The sequence below is a fragment of the Gavialis gangeticus genome, unplaced genomic scaffold (assembly GCF_001723915.1).
Source record: "Gavialis gangeticus isolate Ggan-Ray unplaced genomic scaffold, GavGan_comp1, whole genome shotgun sequence".
NCBI classification, from domain to species: domain Eukaryota; kingdom Metazoa; phylum Chordata; order Crocodylia; family Gavialidae; genus Gavialis; species Gavialis gangeticus.
This window is the reverse complement of record NW_017728993.1, coordinates 14545426-14564065: the sequence shown is the minus strand read 5'-3', so window position 1 is coordinate 14564065 and position 18640 is coordinate 14545426. Positions and strand designations below refer to the sequence as shown.

Sequence of the window (18640 nt, the reverse complement as noted above, 5' to 3'; positions counted from 1 at the left end):
GATTTTTTTTGCACCGCCACGGAGCCCTCGGTCCTGTCCGCGTGCACATTATCGCCTCAAGACAGAACCGTTTCAAACTGAATGTGGCACAAAACGTTCAATTTTTATAGAACAGCCTTATCTCGTGAAACTCTGAGCAATCCCTCCTTTTTATCACTGTGATGTGAACTATCCCTTTCTACTTATCATCAGAGATTGCTGCTGCTTGATTAAGTGTAGAGAATGATATATTCATCTGAACATTAAACTTTAACTGACCTCTTCTCTTCCTTAAGTATTAGACTTTTTACTACTAAGAAACCCACTGTCAGGCTGTTTTGTCTTATCTTATATCTGGGATAATCCACTAAGAGGTGTCTCGTAGGGTGGAAACCTCTCCCCAATCAGATGAATGTATAAATGAGGCAGCTTTACAAATGCTGAGTGGCCACTAATCCCATGGGATCACTCCAAAATCCAATATGCTCCAGGGCTGCCCGAGTTGCCCATATTGTGCTCTAAGAGCTAGCAAACCCGTGGGCTGGAAGCACAGCCCCATTCTCACCGACTTCAATCAAACCAGGACTTGACCTCATGGCTTACCAATATCACATCATTAGGAATATCAGACACACAATGCCTGCCATCTTGCCTGTGGCAACTATTTAATGCTTTAAAAAGGGGAAAACTCCCTGGTAGCTGAATGCAGGGCTGCTCAAGGAGGAAAAGAGTCCTTGCTGCCTCGTGCAGGGGTCAGCTCAGGACCTGTGGACTGAGGACTGGTTGCCCCGGCTATGCTCGCTTTCCTAGCTCTGGAGGCAATTGGGGTGGGAAAAGAAACCCATTACTCTTTAAGGCATCTTCCATCTCGCTCTTTTTGTTTGCAGCATGGTACCAGGTGACAAGCAACCCATCCTTTTGGGGAATACGCCCCAGCTGTAGCAGATACTCCAACAGGTCTCCAGCTGTGCTGAAGGCTGGTTCGGGCGCTGGGTCTACAACAAGGAGGAAGAAGCATTATAAATGACTTTGGGAAATCAATGTCATACTCAGCCAGGCAGAGGGCAGAGCAGATTTGCACCTTCTAGATGAACTAACTCAGAGTTGCATGTGCTTTCATAAGCAGCGGCTTTCTTCCTCAAACTACAGCAACCCAAGTCTGGACTTTTATGAGGGGTGAGCTAGGGACACGAAGGGAAATAATATTATAACCACCTGACTGTGCCCAAAGATTTATGTCCTGATAGAAGACCCTCACTAGTATTATGGGATGCACTTGTTTCAACTCCTGCAGAGCTGAAGAGGTTAACATCTGTTAACTAGGCAGCTTTTGGCAGATGGGTATGATGAATAGGCTGCCGGCTTCACCTGTGGGTGGTGAGGAGCCGTTGCAGGAATCGCCGTGCTTAGCATTTGGGATCAGATCTTGCAGCTCCTTGCACGGGGGCAGGATGCTGTGCCAGGACGAGCGTGCCAGGGGCTGGTGCCACCAGTTGCTTCGAGCAGTGCTGCTCAACCTTTTTCCCCAGTGGGCCAGATGGGCGGTGGGATCCCACTGGTGGTCCCGATCTGGTACTGGGACCCGTGTGGTGGTGCCATTTGGCCACATGGAGGAGGTGGGGGGTAGCCAAGGTGCAACCTAGCCCTGAGGGAGCAAAAGGGGGCATGGGTTGGCCCTAACCAGGCCCCGCAGGGGGAAAGGAGAGGGGCCTGGCCCCGATCCAGATGCAGCACAGGGGGTGTGACCTGGCTACAATCAGCGTGGGCTTTGGGAATATGGTGGGCGGGGTGGTGACTATTAATGGCCACCACTCCACCCGCTGCCAAATTTCCCACCCCATGGGCCTGACGCCACGGTTCACGGGCTGTATTTGCTCGGGATTGAGCACCCTGAGAAGACAGAGAGCCCGGCAGTCCCTTCAGACAGGCACCGGGTGCCTTTCTGAACCCCAGCGCAGACTCTCAGCCCCCCACCTGCAGCCACAAATAAGCCCTGTAAAAAAAAATGCGATTAAAAACAGCCGTGCTCTCTGGATCCTAACAAACCGCCTCAGTCCCAGACCCTCACGAACTCAAAGGAAACAAACCAAATGATCTTTCCTTCAAGCTAATGACTTGTCTACTGAGTCCACCTGCATGTGCTATGGCAGGGCCAGTATCCCGCCCTGCGCAACGCGTATTTACAGTCCCGCGGGGGGCTCTTCATTGTCACTTAAGCTGGGCCTCTGGGCGAGCTGGGATTGCAAACGCTCCCTGCTGCCAGACACCGCGCAGGCTGACCAGAGCCCGTTCCTCCAGGGGAGATGATGGGAGAGCTGCCCAAACTGGGCGAGCCACAAGCTTGCACCCCCAAACCTCATGCTGCAGTGTCTTCGCTTCTGCCTCCACCTGCCCTGCCGACACGCGCTTCCACGCCCGTGCACCCGCTGCCCAGGCGTTGGTTGCGCTCTGCCCCTTGGGCACAGCTGACTTCAATCCACCTTCTGTCTCATGCAGACGGCCGTGCATCTCTGCCACCGCCTGGGACCGCCGCTCCAGTTTGCCTCTGTACCTGAGCGCGGCGCCGTGCGGACGGTCAGACACACAGCTAGCGCCACGCAGGCAGCGACCACCGTGACGGCACAGACGCCAGCAACTGCAGCTCCTTTCCTTCCCGGGGAGGGGCACCTCTTCTTGCTGGGAGTCATCCCTGCCCTCTCAAGGCACTTCCTTGGGAGTGCCTGGGCTGTCCAAAAATGCAGCTTTGTCCAAGGGACGGCTGGCTGGCTACAGAGCGGGGCTGTTTAAATTGACGGCTCCAGTATCCTCAGCCTTCAGGAGCTATGTACAGCCACCCAACCAGTGCTCTTCAAGGACCTCTTTGACGAGCCCAGCCCTGCCTTGGGGGAACTTTGGCATGGAGAGGACTTTACACAACTTTCCTGGGTTGACCTAGCCCCGCCTTCAGTCAGTCAAAGCCCCAGTTTCCATTCACACGCTCTCTGCAGCGAAGCCGAGCGTCCCCCTCCCTCTGACGCCACGTGTGCAGCCTGCCGAGCCAGGCACCTGACAAGTGCTGGCTACAGTTACATGGTGAAGAGCACGCCTTCCTCCCTGGACGTGCTGGCAGGCATGGGCGCTGCGACCTGAGACCTGCTCTCGAAGCTCCAGCGGGGTTTGGAGAAACAAATACAAAGCCAAGCTGAGGCCAGCCCAGACCAACTCCCATTGCCAGGAGCTGTCAGTAATAGTAGCCTGAGCAGCTGCTGTCTAAAGCAGTGGTCTCCAAAGTGGGGCGCGCAAGACGAGCCATTGGGGTGCGGGAAGAAAATATTAGAACTTCTATTTAGCATAGTTATATAAATATACACACATCGGGGGTGCCTGCTCAAACATTTTTTACTGATGGGGTGCGCGAATATAAATATACATATATTGGGAGTGCGTGATCAAACATTTTTTACTGATAGGGGTGCGCGAATATAAATATACATATATTGGGAGTGCGTGATCAAACATTTTTTACTGATGGGGGGGGCGAATATAAATATACATATATTGGGAGTGCGTGATCAAACATTTTTTACTGATGGGGTGTGCGAATATAAATATACATACCTTGGGGGTGCGTACTCAAAATTTTTTTACTGATAGGGGTGCACGATCAAAAAAGTTTGGACACTGCTGGTCTAAAACACGCAGAAATCAGGAAATGCAAATGCTCAGGAGAACCTAAGTCATTCCGTGGTAGCCAATGGATCCGATTTTGCCTTCAGATACAGGGGTGCAAATCTCCAAGATATTGCCAGTAGCTTGGTTTTTGTATGAAGGGCAGGATTTTTATGGAAGTTGGGCCAAGGGATCCCACCCAAATCAGTTAGGGCTGACTGTGGACTTCCTGGCCTGCAGCATGTAACAAGGAGCATCCCCGGCCCTGCTCCATGCGGTGGGTTGAGGCAATCCTCTCATTGCCATCCCCGTTCAAAACCAAAGAGCCCCACGGTCGTGTCACCCTTGCAGCTCGACCCTCTGACTTTGACCTGGAGACTTCCAGCAGGCCTCCCCCCCGCATCCGACCACGTCAGAACAAGTGTACGTCTCCCGCACCACCTCCTTTTTTCTCCCTGCCTGTCCAAGTTACACCTACCCATGACAGTGCTCCAGTCACGTGAGGTATCCCATTCTCCCAAGGACTGTCGCAGCGACACAATGACCAAAACCTGACACACGGGAGCAAGGCCTATGTCTAAAACCCTCTAACACCACCTAGAAAGCCACATAATTCACCTTGGTCTTACTACACACAGACATGTACTCTATCAAATTCAGCTTCGCTAGCGGAGGTGATGACCCGAAGGAACGTATCCCCCCCTCTTTAAAGGCATCGCTGAAATAGGGGAGTGGGGATTTTGCACCCAGGGTAGAAACATGAGAATGATTTGTCACGTATCATAAACCGGCTACGGCAGCGCAGCCTGCTTCGTTGTCTGTTTCGAAGGCGATACGGCATTTGACACCGCAGCCTCAGACCAGCTGTCACCGCTCGGAGCTGCCGTTGCCATTTCTAGCACCTGATCTGCAAATATTTCTGCCTGGGAGTGACTTAATTGCAATGAGCTCTGTTCTCACGAATGCACCTACTCCTGTGTATAAAAGTGCTGGCAGGATCTGGGCCCACGTGTGCTGGATTGGTGGCAGTGCCGTCTGTGATAGTAGCCGCACCAAGACCGATAATGTGTTTCCTGCAGGTCCCAGAAGAGCGGGGAGACGGAGCAAACGCCACCTGCTCCTGACACACGTTCTGTGTGAGCAAGGGTGCTGCTTTTCTGGTTTGTGGGCACCCGCGAGGGGGCCGAAGACACCCCGTGGCCAGCTCCTGCCTACAATGGGCCGACCCGCATTCTCAAACCCGCGCGCGTGAATTTGCGGGCCGCATCTGAGGAAGCGAATCCCGCATGTGCACGAGAATCGCACCTCTGCAAGGCATGGGCTTAGGCCACCCTGGCTTGCTCACGCGCTGCAGGAATCTGCACACCTGGAGGGCACTTGCTTTGCGCAGTTTCCAAGCTCCAAAAGCTTTTCTAAGTCACGTGGGGCCAAGCTCCATAAATGACAAGATGCTACGTGGGGACGCCCAGCAGCCCGACCGTCTCTTGGCTGCTTCCACGTACCGATATGGCCTTTCCATAGTGGTTTCTCAATGCAATGAAGGACAAGACGCATCTCAAACCAGTTGGGCCCCTCCTCTGCTAAGCGAGCCCTTTGCACATGCTTTCGATGGCTGATTTTCCTGGTTTACAGCCTGACCGCCTTGTGCATGGGGATACAAGGCTTCCAGGGCAGGGAAGCCTTAAAACAAATCAGCTCCTCTGCCCCAGGCTGGCTGAAGGTCATGCTGCTGAGACATTTCGACGCTTGTAGACAAGGATTCCTGCTAAACATTTGGCAATCTTACTCTCAGCATTGCCTAAGGCGCTACAGATGTTCTCCGTGCCCTCGGAGCCGGTTCGATGGAGCAGGCTGACTTCACGGCGCGCTCACCACCGATGCCCCGCCGGAGGCCTTTGAACAGTTCAAACAGATGCCGAGCATAAAACTCCTCCGCTCCGCGGAGGCCTGGCTGCCTGGAAAACGGGAACGCGCTCGCTCTTTCTTCTTCAGAGGCCCCACAAATATCTCCGCAGATCATCAGTGCTGCCACATCCCCTTGTTTTCCACAGCTCCCGGCCAGGATGCTCGGCGAGCCGCAGAGCAGCGTGCCAACCATTTCTAAGGCGGCATCAAATTGGATCATAATTACAAGCCGCCCTCCTCCCAATTAGCAAGCCGTGGCTGCGACCACGTCGCTGACAGCACCGGGGCTGGAAATGGCCTTGGTGGGAGTGGGGCCGCGCAGTCTGTCTGGCTGTGGAAACGTTGACTATTTCCATGCTAATTAACAAAGCTTTCCTAAAGGCTCTTTTTGCAGGAAAGCATATCTGTGTCACACGCAGCGAAGCCGCCGAGCTGCAGCACGGATCCGAGGCACGTGGAAGAGTCAGATCCAGAGCTCGCTGCTGTCGCTTGCTTTGCGGGCCGAAAGCATGGCTCTGTCGTGCGAAGTGCGGGGCATAATGCAAAACAGCCCCCGCCCTGGAAGCTGGCAGTCTCCATAGACGAAGCACGTGGAGGGTAGGAAGGGAAAACACAGCCGCTTGCCCAAAGCCACACGGCAAAGCAGTAGCAGAGTTGAAATTAAAACCCGGGTCTCCCCGTAGCAGCCAGACATTGGACTATGCTGCCTTTCTTATCTGGCCAGCTTGGCTGCAGCCCAACCAGATGCACTGGTCTGACTCCATGGAGGGAAGCAAACAAGGTCCTCCGAGGGGGCCGGCCCTCTCTCCAAAGATAACGGGGCTCTGTATGGGCTCAGGGGTGTCAAGCGGGCTCTGGTCCCCCGCTGGCGTTAATGCAGAATCAAGACCATCAGTCACCAGACCAACCTGATATCAGAACAACTCCTGCAGCCTCGCATTTGCCCTGAAGTATTATCCCCAAAGAGGGCAGGACCACGACACCTGCAGCTGTATAACCTAACAACAAAGGGGCACAAGGCAGGCAGGGTTTTTTGCAGGAGCAGCTTCTTTTTAGGTCCTGCTGTAAAATGCAATGTAACATGGCATGACTGGACCGGCAGTTCTGGCAGTGGGAAGGGGAAAGTAAACTTGCATGAAAGAGAGAATTGCTTTCGCACGTCAGCTATATAGACTGTAACCTCTCTGAGGCAGGGACGGTCTGCGTTTTCTCATTTGTGCGGCACCCTATACAACAGGGGACACAATGGCTCCAATGCACATCACCACCACGCTACTCGGAGGACTTCATGTAGCAGGGGGGATACCAAAGCGCTCAATCATGTAACACATCAGATACCAGAAAAGCAGTAACTGTGCTGTCCTATGGACACTGCAGAAGGGATTGGTACTATACATGCACAGCCACAACATATAAATTGGATCGGGAGATTTTGAGAGGCCACCCCACTCCCCAGATGCGTGCAGAAAAGTCCTGTAATCACATTGGAGAGAATTTTGTCCTAAGCATAATTGCCTCGATGGGCAGGCTGGACAATGCAGGGTAGGGTTTAGACAGGGACGACCCCACCTTGAACAGGGGGCTGGACTACCTGTGATCTCCCGAGGTCCCTCCCAGCTCTGCTTCTCTGATTAATGCATCTGCTAACATTTGGAGGGCCCACAGCATAGCCAGCACTCGTGATGCAACTCCTTCATATTTGGATAGAAAAGGAACAAGGATAGTTCCTGCAGGGCCGAGGAACTTCTGGACCGCACCAAGGTCCATGTAATCCGGTCTCTCATCTCTGATGGAGACCAGCACCCAAAGCATCAAAAGAGCAGAGCGGGATCCCAGAGCAGGCAGATGTGGAATAATTGAACTCCCAAACCAGATATTATCTTGATCTCAAATAGCTGGAGAGTTTAGTGACCAAGTCAGCCCCGGAGTATGAAGCAATCATCAGTTTGCAGTCATGGGTTATGAGTCCTCTGGATAGTTGGGAGTAGGGGGTTGGACTAGTTGGCCTCCCAAGCTCCCTTCCAGCCCTACTTGTCTGGGATCCCTACATAAATAACCGATCCCTGCTTGAACCTTAAATGCTCAGTCAAATGAGACCAGGGCCACAGCTTCTTTAAATCATTAACAATGACAGCAAATACTCGGTGAAAGGCTGACCCCTGATCAGCCCAGATTGTGAAGCTCCCTATAAAAGCTTTGCACAAACAAACCCTTTGGCTTGGAGGGAAGGCGAGGGATGATGCAGAGGACAGCGGGAGGATTTATGTGACAAGGATGCAGCCAGGACTCCGGCAGATTTCTTGCTCTTCTCCAGTCCGCGGCCCTCGCCGTTATGAGATGCTTTCAAGGCCCCGATAATATATTTTATTTCGGTGGTAGCAAGACATAATTAGACTGCAGCACGTCTTCCTCAAGGCTGTCTCCGCTGAGGCCTCTCCTGGAATTTGCGCCCCAGGAGTGTCCGGCTGCGGTAAGGAAAGGTGTTGTCTCCCGCAGCCCCACGCTTTCAGGTGGATGAAAATAAAGCAGAGGCAGAACTGATGTGCTGTAGCAGTAGCCATGTGGCTCTCCAGCACGCTTATTCGAATTCATTTCCAAGCTGCCGTAGTAGCAAACAGGCCGCTCTCTCCTATCCGCCGCCACCTGCCGGACGTGGGCGCTCACTGCTCCGTAGGCAGCCTGTGTCCCCTCTTCCCTCTGTCTCAGAGGCGTCTGAAGTCTCGTTCGTCACACTTCGAGCATCATCGGTGGCTGCCCAAGCACCTGCAGGCACTAGAGGTAGGCTCCAGGAACAGATGTGGGGCCCCATCTGGCTCAGGATGTCACCTGGTGCCTTCAGGTGGGCAGGCCTGGCGTAGCAATGAGATTTGAATAGGACTATACCCCACGTTCGAGCTGGTCTGGTTCCCGAGCTAGCACGGGGAGCCTTGCTTTAGCGGTGTTATAGATTCATAGCGTGTAGAGTCAGAAGGGACCATGGAGGATCATCGTGTCCGACCCCCTGCCCCAGGCGGGAAAGGGCACCGAGGTCAGACGACCCCAGCCAGGTGCCTACCTAACCTCCTCTTGAAGACCTCCGAGCTAGGCGAGGGCACCACCTCTCTTGGCAGCCTGGTCCAGACTCTGGCCACCCTTACTGTGAAAAATGGCTCCCTAATGTCTAACCTGAATCTACGCTGGATGCATATGAATTTGTGGGTAGAGGTGAACCTGGCTCTGGGCACATCCACATGCTGCCACTTGAAGCTGGTGGGAATAAAGATTACAGCTCACAGCGAACTTCTCCAGGAGTGAACAGTCCCCCTCTCCCATTTGAAGAAAAGCAAAATTGCTCTAGTGATGAGCCCCGAAGCAGATCTTAGTGCACTGTGTCGTGCTGGTTCTTCCCTTTCCCTCAACAAAGGCCGATCATGCGCCCAAAAATGCCAGGGATCTTTTCCTGCAAGTATTTTCATAGCTTTTTTAAGATCAGTAGCAGAAGCCTGCGATGTGATGCTCCATGTTAGTCCTTAGGTGGCAGCAACTGCACAGACGGGTGCAACGTTGCGAGTGCAGCGTCTTCCTCTCGGCGCAGACGTTTTTCCGGATTGCAGACCAGCGTGGGGCATGGGGGGTAGTGGGATTATCCCATAACTGAGGGTCAGCAGACATCAGTTATGCTCCCTGCCAAACCGCAGTCTGTTTTGGATGATCTGGGGTCATCTCAAGCAGAAGGAAGGTGCACAGGCCCTAGCAGCCCCCTCCTCTGACCCTCGAAGCCTCAGGAGCCTCCTCCAAAGCCCATATCAAATAGCCTCCCTGTATTCAGTCTTCCCATCTGTAACCTGGGGATTGCTACTTTTTTTTTTCTATCTCCTACCACAGTCAGGAGGATTACATCATTACCAGATTCAAATGCTTTTAAGATCCCCTAATGGAGGGCACAAGAGACATGCAAAAATAATAAGAACGAGTCTGGCATCAGCTAAAACAGTAGGAAAGATCAATAAGAGCTGGGCACACGTAGCTATAATAACCCTGCGATGTTAATGCAATACAACTTTGTGCGTGGCTGCTTGGATCCTGGTTCACAGCAGTAATGTACTGTTGCCACTTAAAAATGGCATGTGGCCACGCACACCCCGACAGTAGCATCGCCATCATCAACCTCACGCTTTCAGTCACTCAGCACGACTTTCTGTAGAGCTCACGCCTGGGCGTAGCAGGGACTAGGATTGCTGATTTGTAGCTGACAAAATACCCCTTAGCAGAGCTGGTGGCCTCTTGAAGGCTCGGATCAAGCGTGGTGGCTTCTTAACCTGGCAGGGGCAATACCATGTATCTGTGTCCGTGAAGGCAGTTTTCCTGAACCGCCATGCAGCAGATCTGCTCTTCTGGCGTGGTTTGGTACCTGCCGAGGTGCAGCAGCTTTAAGCCCAGTTTATGGAAATAGGAGTCTCCTCGTTCGCTTGCTCCGAGGGCCTTATGGCTAAGGGCAAGCAAAACTCAGGGGCATCCGAACCCTGAGCCTCTGGGCTTGGGTCTGCAAGTAGGAAGCCCACCAAAGGTTTTGGAAACACCTGAAGCCCCAGGTGTGGGTGGAGGATGTTTGCCAGTAGTAGGGCCACTTATGGTTCGGGACTCTTGGATTTGGAGTTAGTTTGGGCCGATTTGAGAGAAATGAAATAATAATAATAAAAAAAAAAAGATTGCAAGGGGCAAAGCGATGCAGCAGGGGTGTGGGTGCACAGGTGGGGATGGGGGTAACGGGGCAAGGAACTGCACCAGTCATACGAAGGGCTGTTAAAGCAGAAGTGTGTGTGCTTATATAGATATTTCCCTCCCCAAATAAAAGTTTTGCACCCTTAGAGGGCTGCACATTAGCCAAGTGCTAATGCAGGCAGGGGCATGGATCTGCAGCACCACTCAACAGAAAGCAGAGGCCCCAGGCGGGCAGGGGCACCTGAGCAAAGTTCATGATCAAGTCCAGGAGATCCCTGGTCCCCAACCCCCGCAGGCCCTTGCTCCGCCCGGCTGGGGCAGGGCCCAGCTGCGCTCCGCCCCACCCCGGCAGCAGCTGGGCGCTGGCTCTGCGGAAGAGGTGAGTCCAGCCCCGGGCTCCCCAAGGGCTGCACCGAGCGCCTGCACTGCTGCCAGCCGGTCCCTGCAAGGCTGGGACTTGCACCAGGCTGTGCCCTTGCTTCAGAGGGGTTAGGGCCAGCGATTGGGGCCGGGAAGAAATCCCCGCCCCACCCCCAGTCAGATTGGCACGGGTCCTGGGGGTTTGCCTTCCTCTGCAGAGGGGGCTCAGGACCCTGTGAGCCTGCACTGTCAAGTGTCCGGGTTGCAGCCGTATCGATCTAGAGGAAAAAGCAATCCACACTCGTGGCAGAGGCGATCTCTTTTCTCGGACCAGCTAGAGTTTTGCAACTTTGCAATTAAAGGCTTTTTTTTTTGTTGCTGCAAAACTCTGGTTGGTGGAAGAGATCACCTCTGCCACAAGTTCCGGTTCCCAGCGTGTATAGTCAGACATGGGTCTCTGGGTGAATCTGATCTCTTTTATTAGACCAACTTAAACTAATAAAAGAGATCAGATGCACCTAAAGAACCGTGTCTGCCGATGTCTTGGGACCAACACGGCTACAACCTACAGTGCACTGCCGAAGTGACTAGTGACATTTCACAGAAGCAGGATGTTGCACCCGGGTTTGGGTGTTAGGTTGATAATTTTATGTAGAGTTCAAATGATGGTTTGTATGGGATGGTTTGGATAGGGATGATCCTGCCCCAGGCAGGGGTTTGGAGATGGAGGCCCCCTCCAGCCCCGCATCTCTATGTATGTGTGACTCATCCCATCATCTGTGTCACTTGCCTGAAGGGGACAATGTGGGGATGCAGCCAGCTCCAGCGGGTGTCATAGTATCATAGTAGTTAGGGTCAGAAGGGACCTAAACAGATCATCAGGTCCGACCCCCTGCCCTGGGCAGGAACGGGTGCAGGGATCATGTCACCCCAGCCAAATATCTGTCAAGGCTGCTCTTAACATCTGTATGACTTGCAGCTGTTCCCTGCCAGTGGATGGTGCCTCCTCTGCGCGGCAGCCCGGAGCTGATGGGCTGAGCTGCTGCCAGGCCGATGAGTTGTCTCCCAGGCTGTTGTGTGGCTGAACTGGCCCCACAAGGGCTGCCTTCTCTGAGCCCTTTAGTGGAGGACTTTGCAGAGCCAGGCACGTTGAGAGCTTTTGTTGCTGTATTCAGTCAGCGGGACATGTCTGCCTTGGTTCTTAATTTCTAACCATCTGCGCAGAGGAATTAGAGCACAGGACTCCTCCGCACTCAAACTCCATGTGAGCCAGGCCTCTGTATGGCCTGACACTGCTCCCCACATGGTCTATCAATGTCTGGCTAGCCAGGACGAGTCCCCTGGGCCTAGAGATTGAATGCTATTTCTTTGGCTTTACCAAGCCCAACCATTACAAGTCACCATCAGACCTGAACTGTGTGCCCAGAAAGCAATGTGTTCATGTTGCTGCTAGACCAGGAACTTGACCTAAAGATTTATCAAAATCACTGGAACCAAAATTTATCCAGGTGACAAATCGCAGAGGAGTCGGGGAGGACACCGGGAGCACTCAGCTCCAGCGTGTCTTGGGCTATCATTAGCTTATCTGGTTTATTTTAATTCTTTCAGTAATTCCAGCAGGAGTTTACAATCCTCCATATGTCTGTTGTGAATTTGAAAGAACGTCCCCCCTGCACTGTGAAATGCCCCATAGTGTGTCAAGGAAACGAATTCATTTATCACGTTCTCATATCATAGTTGTGATAAGATTTCCCTCACTTTAATAACAGATCACATGAAACTAAATTGCATTCCTAGGTTTCTTCCTGTTTTTGAATAGGCTGAGGACAGCAACGGCAGCTTGATAACAAGTTGGGTGCGTCCGTGCTGACCCTGGGACCAGAACAGCTCCTGACGGGGAACATCTTTTTTTCCTGAGCGCCATGCCGACAGATACAGAGCCCTCAGTCTTGGTGAAAGTGCTTCACCTGATTTTCCTTTCAACCTTCTGGGGCATGCAGATCTGGGTCACTTTTGTGTCCGGTACGTTGCATTTTGTTCTCATTCATTCTCATGCTTTATGTGTTTGTTTAGAGACCCTCATTTAAAGTAGGGGTGCGTGGTGCTGAGTATGGTATAAATACCCAGTAAGAGATGGCCCTTCCTTTACAGAGCTTATAATCTAAATAGAAAGAGGGGGGGAGTGAAAGGGAGGCATAAGCAGGTGGAGTGACTTGTGTGAGGTCCTGCAGCAGGGCAGGGGCCCAGCAGGGAACAGAATTGCTTTCTCTGGCCTCCTTGTCCGTTGCCGTCTCGTTGGCATCGTGCTGCCGGGCTTCCTGGCTCTCTCCCCGACTCACAAACGTGAGCATCATGACTGAAATTGCATTTGCCATGACTGATAACACATGGGACAACTGCAGTCGACTGGCACTATCTCATTGCAGTGAATGGAGGCAGGCAAACAGGAGCCTGCTCTCATTGAAGTCAGTGGTCCAAATCCTGTTAACTGCAGTGGAAGCAAAGCCTAGGCCAGTGCCTAAATACTTCAGACTCCCGGGCCTGAAGAACTTGCATCAGTGAAGAACTGTCATAGCATCAGATCTTTACATCTACACTAGGTCATGTTATTTCATCCCAAATCCTATTGTTCTGATCCTCTTATTTTCGATCACTCACTACTTCAGGGATGATGGCTGGACACTGGACAAGACCTTTCATGATGGGAAAGACTAGACTTCATTTTTCTCTCTGGAACCAAAAGCTTAGATAGACAAGGAGGTAGCGGGTCCTACCTCGAGCAGGAGGCTGGACTAGATGATGTAGCAAGGTCCTTTCCAGCCCTACGTTTCTATCGTACTAAGTCCCAGAAAGCCACGTCTCTATAACGAACTAGGAAGCTTTTATTTCTAGGTCCCCAGTCCGAATTTAGCCCAAACTTATAGTGCATAAAAAACACTGCCACTGCCTGTGCATGTGAAATGAGCTCGTCGTCTCAGTGCAGTCGAGACTGGAAGGGAGTCGCTGTTAGGTTGTGGAGACTGAACTCCCCCATAACTCGTAGAGGCACTGCGCAGCACAGCGCGCTTGTTCTTCAGATAAGCCAGACAGCTTTATTTGGTGGTGCTCTGGAGCTGGTGCAGTTCAAAATGGTGCCAGAAGAAATACCTGCTACTCTCTGCTTTCTGCAGGTTTTGTGATGGGCAGTCACCTCACCCGGCACAGTTTTGGCTTCATTCAGAGTCGCCTCTTCCCCTACTACCTCCACATTGGCTCTGCTTGTGCATTCTTTAACCTTACCATCTTTGTTATGTATCATCCCAGCGAGCTCCTGAATGAAGAAGAAACCACCCAGGTAGCCTCCTGCTTATTCACCTGTTTTGTCTTCCTGTAAAACCACCATAAAACATTGTAGTCAACCTAGAATCAGCTTTGACACTAATATCTGCAGTATGTTTGTGCATGCCATAAAAAATACCAAGTCAGGAACAAATCCAATGCAGTTTTTAGTGGTTTAGTGCATTTAACTTTTTGGGTCCTGCCCTTGGTTATTTGATTCTCCTGTGGGATTCTGTCAGGGCAGTGGCAGTTCATGGTCTTTTATCTGTAGTTATCAACCTACTCAAACTGAACTTGAAAACTTAAGTCGACTTATAATCAGAACAACATGGCATTGACTGAAGTCAACTAAGGTGTTAAGGCAGGTCTCTAGGTTACTTAACCAAACGAAGACCTGCTGCTGATACATGGGGCTATTCATTACATTTAGGAAGCCCAGACAAGGCTAACTGTCACCTGGACAACTAGCTTACAGGCTTTATAGACCCACACAGATGGTTGGATGGAGGGTTGTACAGGTGAAGGGTGTGGTAATTGTTTGCATTACAATTTTCACAGATGGTCTGTCTTTCCCTTTCAGATCACAGTCTTCTTTGTTTGCGTCACTGTTGCTGCTCTGAACGCCCAATGGTTTGGGCAGATTACATCGGAGATTATGGCTGACATGCACCTCATTGAGCGGAGCTATGGCCTAGGACAGGATATCGGCCTCTTTTCAAGAAAATCTTACTCCAAGCTGCGTGAAACAGACCCAAAATACAAGAAACTGTCTGGTCGGCTGACCCTGTACCACAGCATCTCCTCACTCTGCAATCTATGCTGCATTGTATGTAATGGCTTGAGCCTCTACTATTTGGCTACTCATCTTTCCACACTGTAAGTGAGAAGTGCAGATAAGCTGGGTGAGAGTCCAAGAATTCAAGACCCAGGAAAAAGATGCATTCGTCTTTGCATGCTCTGCCCCCCTTGAAGGCAGAGGGTGCCCGAGAACATTTTTGAGTTTCTAGATCATGTCAGCTAGATTCCTTCAGGTTTTATGGGCATATCTGCAAATCCTCCTTTCTGCTGGGAAGGCCAGTCTCTGGCAGATCATCTCATATGCAGCTGTTCCCATCAAAGTCACTTTTACAGTCATGCCCCATAACATCAGCTGCTACGAACTGGATCATTCTTGGGGGTTTATTAAAGGTGGCTGCTCTTGAATTATTTGAAGCTGGTTATCACTGCAGCTCTGCCCTGTTTTTGAACCACTCTACATTGTTTCTAGACATGCCTTATCGTTTGACCCTGTCTGATTTTTTGCTGCTTTCCAGAACCCCTCACATGCCTTTGCTTTGACTGCCTCTAAGCTCAGACTCTCTTCCATCTTATTATGCCACTGAGTGTGGGTGAAAATGGTTTGCATCCCAGCTGCCCTGGGAACAGAGCTTGAGAAGGGCAGCAGACCAAAAGCTCCTGAGGAGGAGAAATTTTAGAAGCTTCAGCTCTTCCCAGCTTGCATGTGGATGCCAAGTTGCTGATTTTCCAGACTTGTGTGCACACCCTTTGGATAAATGATTGCCTTCTGGTGCACGGAAAGGTGGTGTTTAATAGAGCTGTCCATTTAAGAAGTTTCCAATACGTGTCCTTTCACAGTATTATTTTTTACTGAGCAGGCAGTTTTTCTTAAACAAAAAATCGTACCATGAACTTTTTAAACCAGAGATATTCAGGGTATTAAAAAAAGCAGGCTCTCCTACAGCGATTCTAAACCAGGGTGCCTTAAGATCTTTCTAGGGGTAACATAGGTGTCATGCAATATTAGCACTATTAGGTGTGCACACGTTTCACAAGGCAATCTCAGATATTTCAAATAGGAATCAATAGTGTTAAAACCATTCTGAGCTGTTGCAGGCTTTCAGAGTCCTTTACAGCAGAACTCTTCTATTATTTTTCTGTAGTCTGAAGTCACATGAAAACTAAGACCTGGCATTTTCCAACAGGTGCCTTGAATCTAAAAAGGTTGAGAACTACTGTTCTACAGGCAGCAACTCACCTCTGGTTGACTTACAAACCTTGGCTTCTATGCATGAAGTGGGCCTGTTTTTTTTTGTTTTGTTTTGTTTTTACTGATAATGAAAGGACATCACTTGATTGTGCAGGCAAATTAAATTGCTGTGGAAGTTAGAAGCCTTTCTGCTAAGCAGGACTCATGGCAACTACTCAGACTGATTTAGCAGCCCTTCTATTATAGATGTTAGCTGGGAGAGTTCATAAAAAGGTAGCACTGAGCAAGTAGAGAAAGCACAAGGGGTTGGATGAGGTGTGTTCTTTCTGCAGAATTGTTAACTTTCATCACATATCACTTCGCTCTTAATTGTGTCCCAGTTCCTGTCTTTAAAATGGATCTATTAGTTATGCATATTTAACTACCACTGTATTAGTATCACAGTACAGTTACTTTTATCAATACTTAGTTTTCCCTTTGACAGCTGGTAGGTTAAATCCAGTATGATTTACCAGACTGGTAAACCTGTCTTGACAATCCTCCCAGGATGCATTTTATTTTCTTAGGGAAAGTGGAATGGTTTTGAAAGCCCTGGGTATTAGTTGAGCTATAATTACACAGCGTTTTTGCAGTTGCTGATTGTAGCTTGGATGCAAATTATTTTTCATTAGAATTTAGAAGTTGCCATGTGTTGGGCTGTTGTGGGAGCACAGAAGACGCCGTCTGCTGGCATCAGGTAATTCCATCAGCAATTTACACGGCTGTATGCTATTTCCAAGTATATATGCACTATGTCTTTTGCAGGAAGAGAAAGGAAAACTGAACCGTCTCATTTATTAGGCATCAGACTATTCAAACAGTTTATTTCCAACTTGTATCAGATAAGTAACAAATGTTCAGTAAACTGAGTGGCTCTTAACAATGAGCTCTGTTCCTTCGTTCAGCTGCACAAGCATGCTTGTGAATGAACTGCTGCTGCTCTTTAATCCTTGGTGACAAAGTGAGCGGCTGTTCTCCATGTATCAGTTTGAGTCCATTGACCAGTAGCAGCAGGAGTGCTACAAAGAACACACCAGATCCACTGGCACCCAAACCAGATACAATCGCAGCTCACGTTGGCGGAGGTTAGCAGTAGTATTCTTCACAGTGCAGGTAACCTCAAACCTGACACTGCCTCATGCAAAGTCACAGTTTGGCACTTGTGCACAACTAAAGATCAGAAATAATTCAGAGCTCATTTAAAAAGAAGATGCACCTTGCACTGTATTTTAGCTTACTTGAGATTTAAAAAAGTAAAATTAAACCACGCCCTATTCCTTCTCCTGCCCACACATACATATATAATCCAACCTTAGGCCCAGTCGTGTAATCATTGTCCACTCAGAATTTACTGATTTGCTTCCAGAGAGTTCTGCATTCACAGGGATTGTAGGATCAAGGGCTGCTAGTTTAGATTACATGATTTAGGCAGAAGGAAATATTAAAATGTACCAGCAGGAGACCAACAGTCCATATCTGTGGGTGGGAAGAACTGTCTGGAGCTTGGCTTTCCTCCAGTCTCTTGTTGCTCTTGAATGCTTTTGCTCGTTCATTTTAGTGTATGTACTTTCTTGCCAAAGAAGTATTTCTTGGAGAAAGGAGAATTCTTAACTAAAACCAAGAAGGTAGGAGTCCCAGCCTTTAAAAAGTACCTGCAGGAACACAACAAGTCATTCACCCTCTATGAAGTTCTACAAATGTCATGCATAACAAATAGCATTAGACCCCATTCTCCTGTAAAAAAAAAAAAAAAGGATTGGCTGCACCAGTGCTGATGGCAAGTGTTCTTGCTGAATTAGCTGAGCCTTTTATCCTGATGTCCATTCACATATAATAGCAGTGTGTGTCGAATTAATTCTTCTCCCCGCAAGTTTTTCTAATTAAAATGGACAGCCATTATTGTCATTCAGTGTTGGATTCATTCTGCCAATTTAAAGCTGTCAGGTCAGCGGCAACGTGTGCAGCTGAGCTTTATGGAATGATACAAGGTTACAGATCTTAATTATCATCATTGATCTGCTCAGGCTTTGCAGCAGAATCTCTCTAGCTATCTAAAAGGTGGTGTGACCTAGGGCCCCTGGCAGACATTCAAACAATGGTGGGATCGGGACTGGAGGAATTCTATGTCCCATCCCAAACACTGTGCCCCTGCCATCCATGCATGGCAGGAGATGCAATCTTTGGGTTGGGCCATAAAATTCCTCTGATCCCAAATCGCACCATTGCGGAGCTGCCCCCGGCCTGATCCTGCAGATCGAGTACAGAGTGACTATCCCATATCCAGGACTACCCTCAGCATCCAGCAGGTTCAAGACCCAAGTGCCCTGGGGCCACATCTTGCAATCAACTGATTGTTCAGCCTGGCCCTAAACTTAGCTGATTTGAGACGCCAGGCTGCCGAGGCCTGGGTCTAACAATCAGTTGATTGTCAGCTGGCCCGTGCATACCCTGGGACTGCCTAAGTGCACGCATGGTTTTTCAGAAGTCCTGGGGCCCTCCCCACCCCCTGGCATTAAAGTTACCCAGCAGGGTAACTTTGAAGCTGCCCCCCCGCCGCAGCCCATTTTCAGCATCCAGATGGGATGTCTCAGTCCTGAGGCTGACCCCCCGCCCCACACTGATGCTGACAACCAGCACGATCCAGCTTCTTTTCTTTCAAATAAAAGGGGGCGATTATGGATGCAGCCTGGGAGACCAGCCCTT

General features: G+C 50.3%; 3 protein-coding genes across 5 annotated transcripts in view; 1 reads left to right on the top strand and 2 right to left on the bottom strand.

The window, feature by feature from the left end:
* The window catches only part of FAM151A (family with sequence similarity 151 member A), an 18109-nt gene extending 15385 nt beyond the window's left edge, over window positions 1-2724 (bottom strand). Inside the window, exons 1-2 of the mRNA XM_019501248.1 lie at window positions 2531-2724; window positions 828-974 (exon numbers count right to left, since the gene is read on the bottom strand). Of these exons, the coding sequence (XP_019356793.1) occupies window positions 828-974; window positions 2531-2666 (283 nt within the window). The 5' untranslated portion in view covers window positions 2667-2724. The remainder of the gene's footprint in view (window positions 1-827; window positions 975-2530) is intronic.
* The window catches only part of TMEM205 (transmembrane protein 205), a 25979-nt gene extending 9159 nt beyond the window's left edge, over window positions 1-16820 (top strand). The window contains exons 1-4 of one of the 2 annotated variants that reach the window (XM_019501251.1): window positions 10567-10612; window positions 12413-12615; window positions 13764-13927; window positions 14492-16820. In XM_019501251.1, coding sequence (XP_019356796.1) covers window positions 12516-12615; window positions 13764-13927; window positions 14492-14791 — 564 coding nt within the window. In that variant the 5' untranslated portion in view covers window positions 10567-10612; window positions 12413-12515 and the 3' untranslated portion in view covers window positions 14792-16820. Of the gene's footprint in view, window positions 1-10566; window positions 10613-12412; window positions 12616-13763; window positions 13928-14491 lie in introns of those variants that run through there. The other variant, XM_019501252.1, reaches the window with a different exon arrangement.
* TTC4 (tetratricopeptide repeat domain 4) overlaps window positions 16746-18640 on the bottom strand; it is a 21076-nt gene continuing 19181 nt past the window's right edge. Inside the window, exon 10 of one of the 2 annotated variants that reach the window (XM_019501249.1) lies at window positions 16746-17589. In XM_019501249.1, the coding sequence (XP_019356794.1) occupies window positions 17487-17589 (103 nt within the window). In that variant the 3' untranslated portion in view covers window positions 16746-17486. The remainder of the gene's footprint in view (window positions 17590-18640) is intronic. The other variant, XM_019501250.1, reaches the window with a different exon arrangement.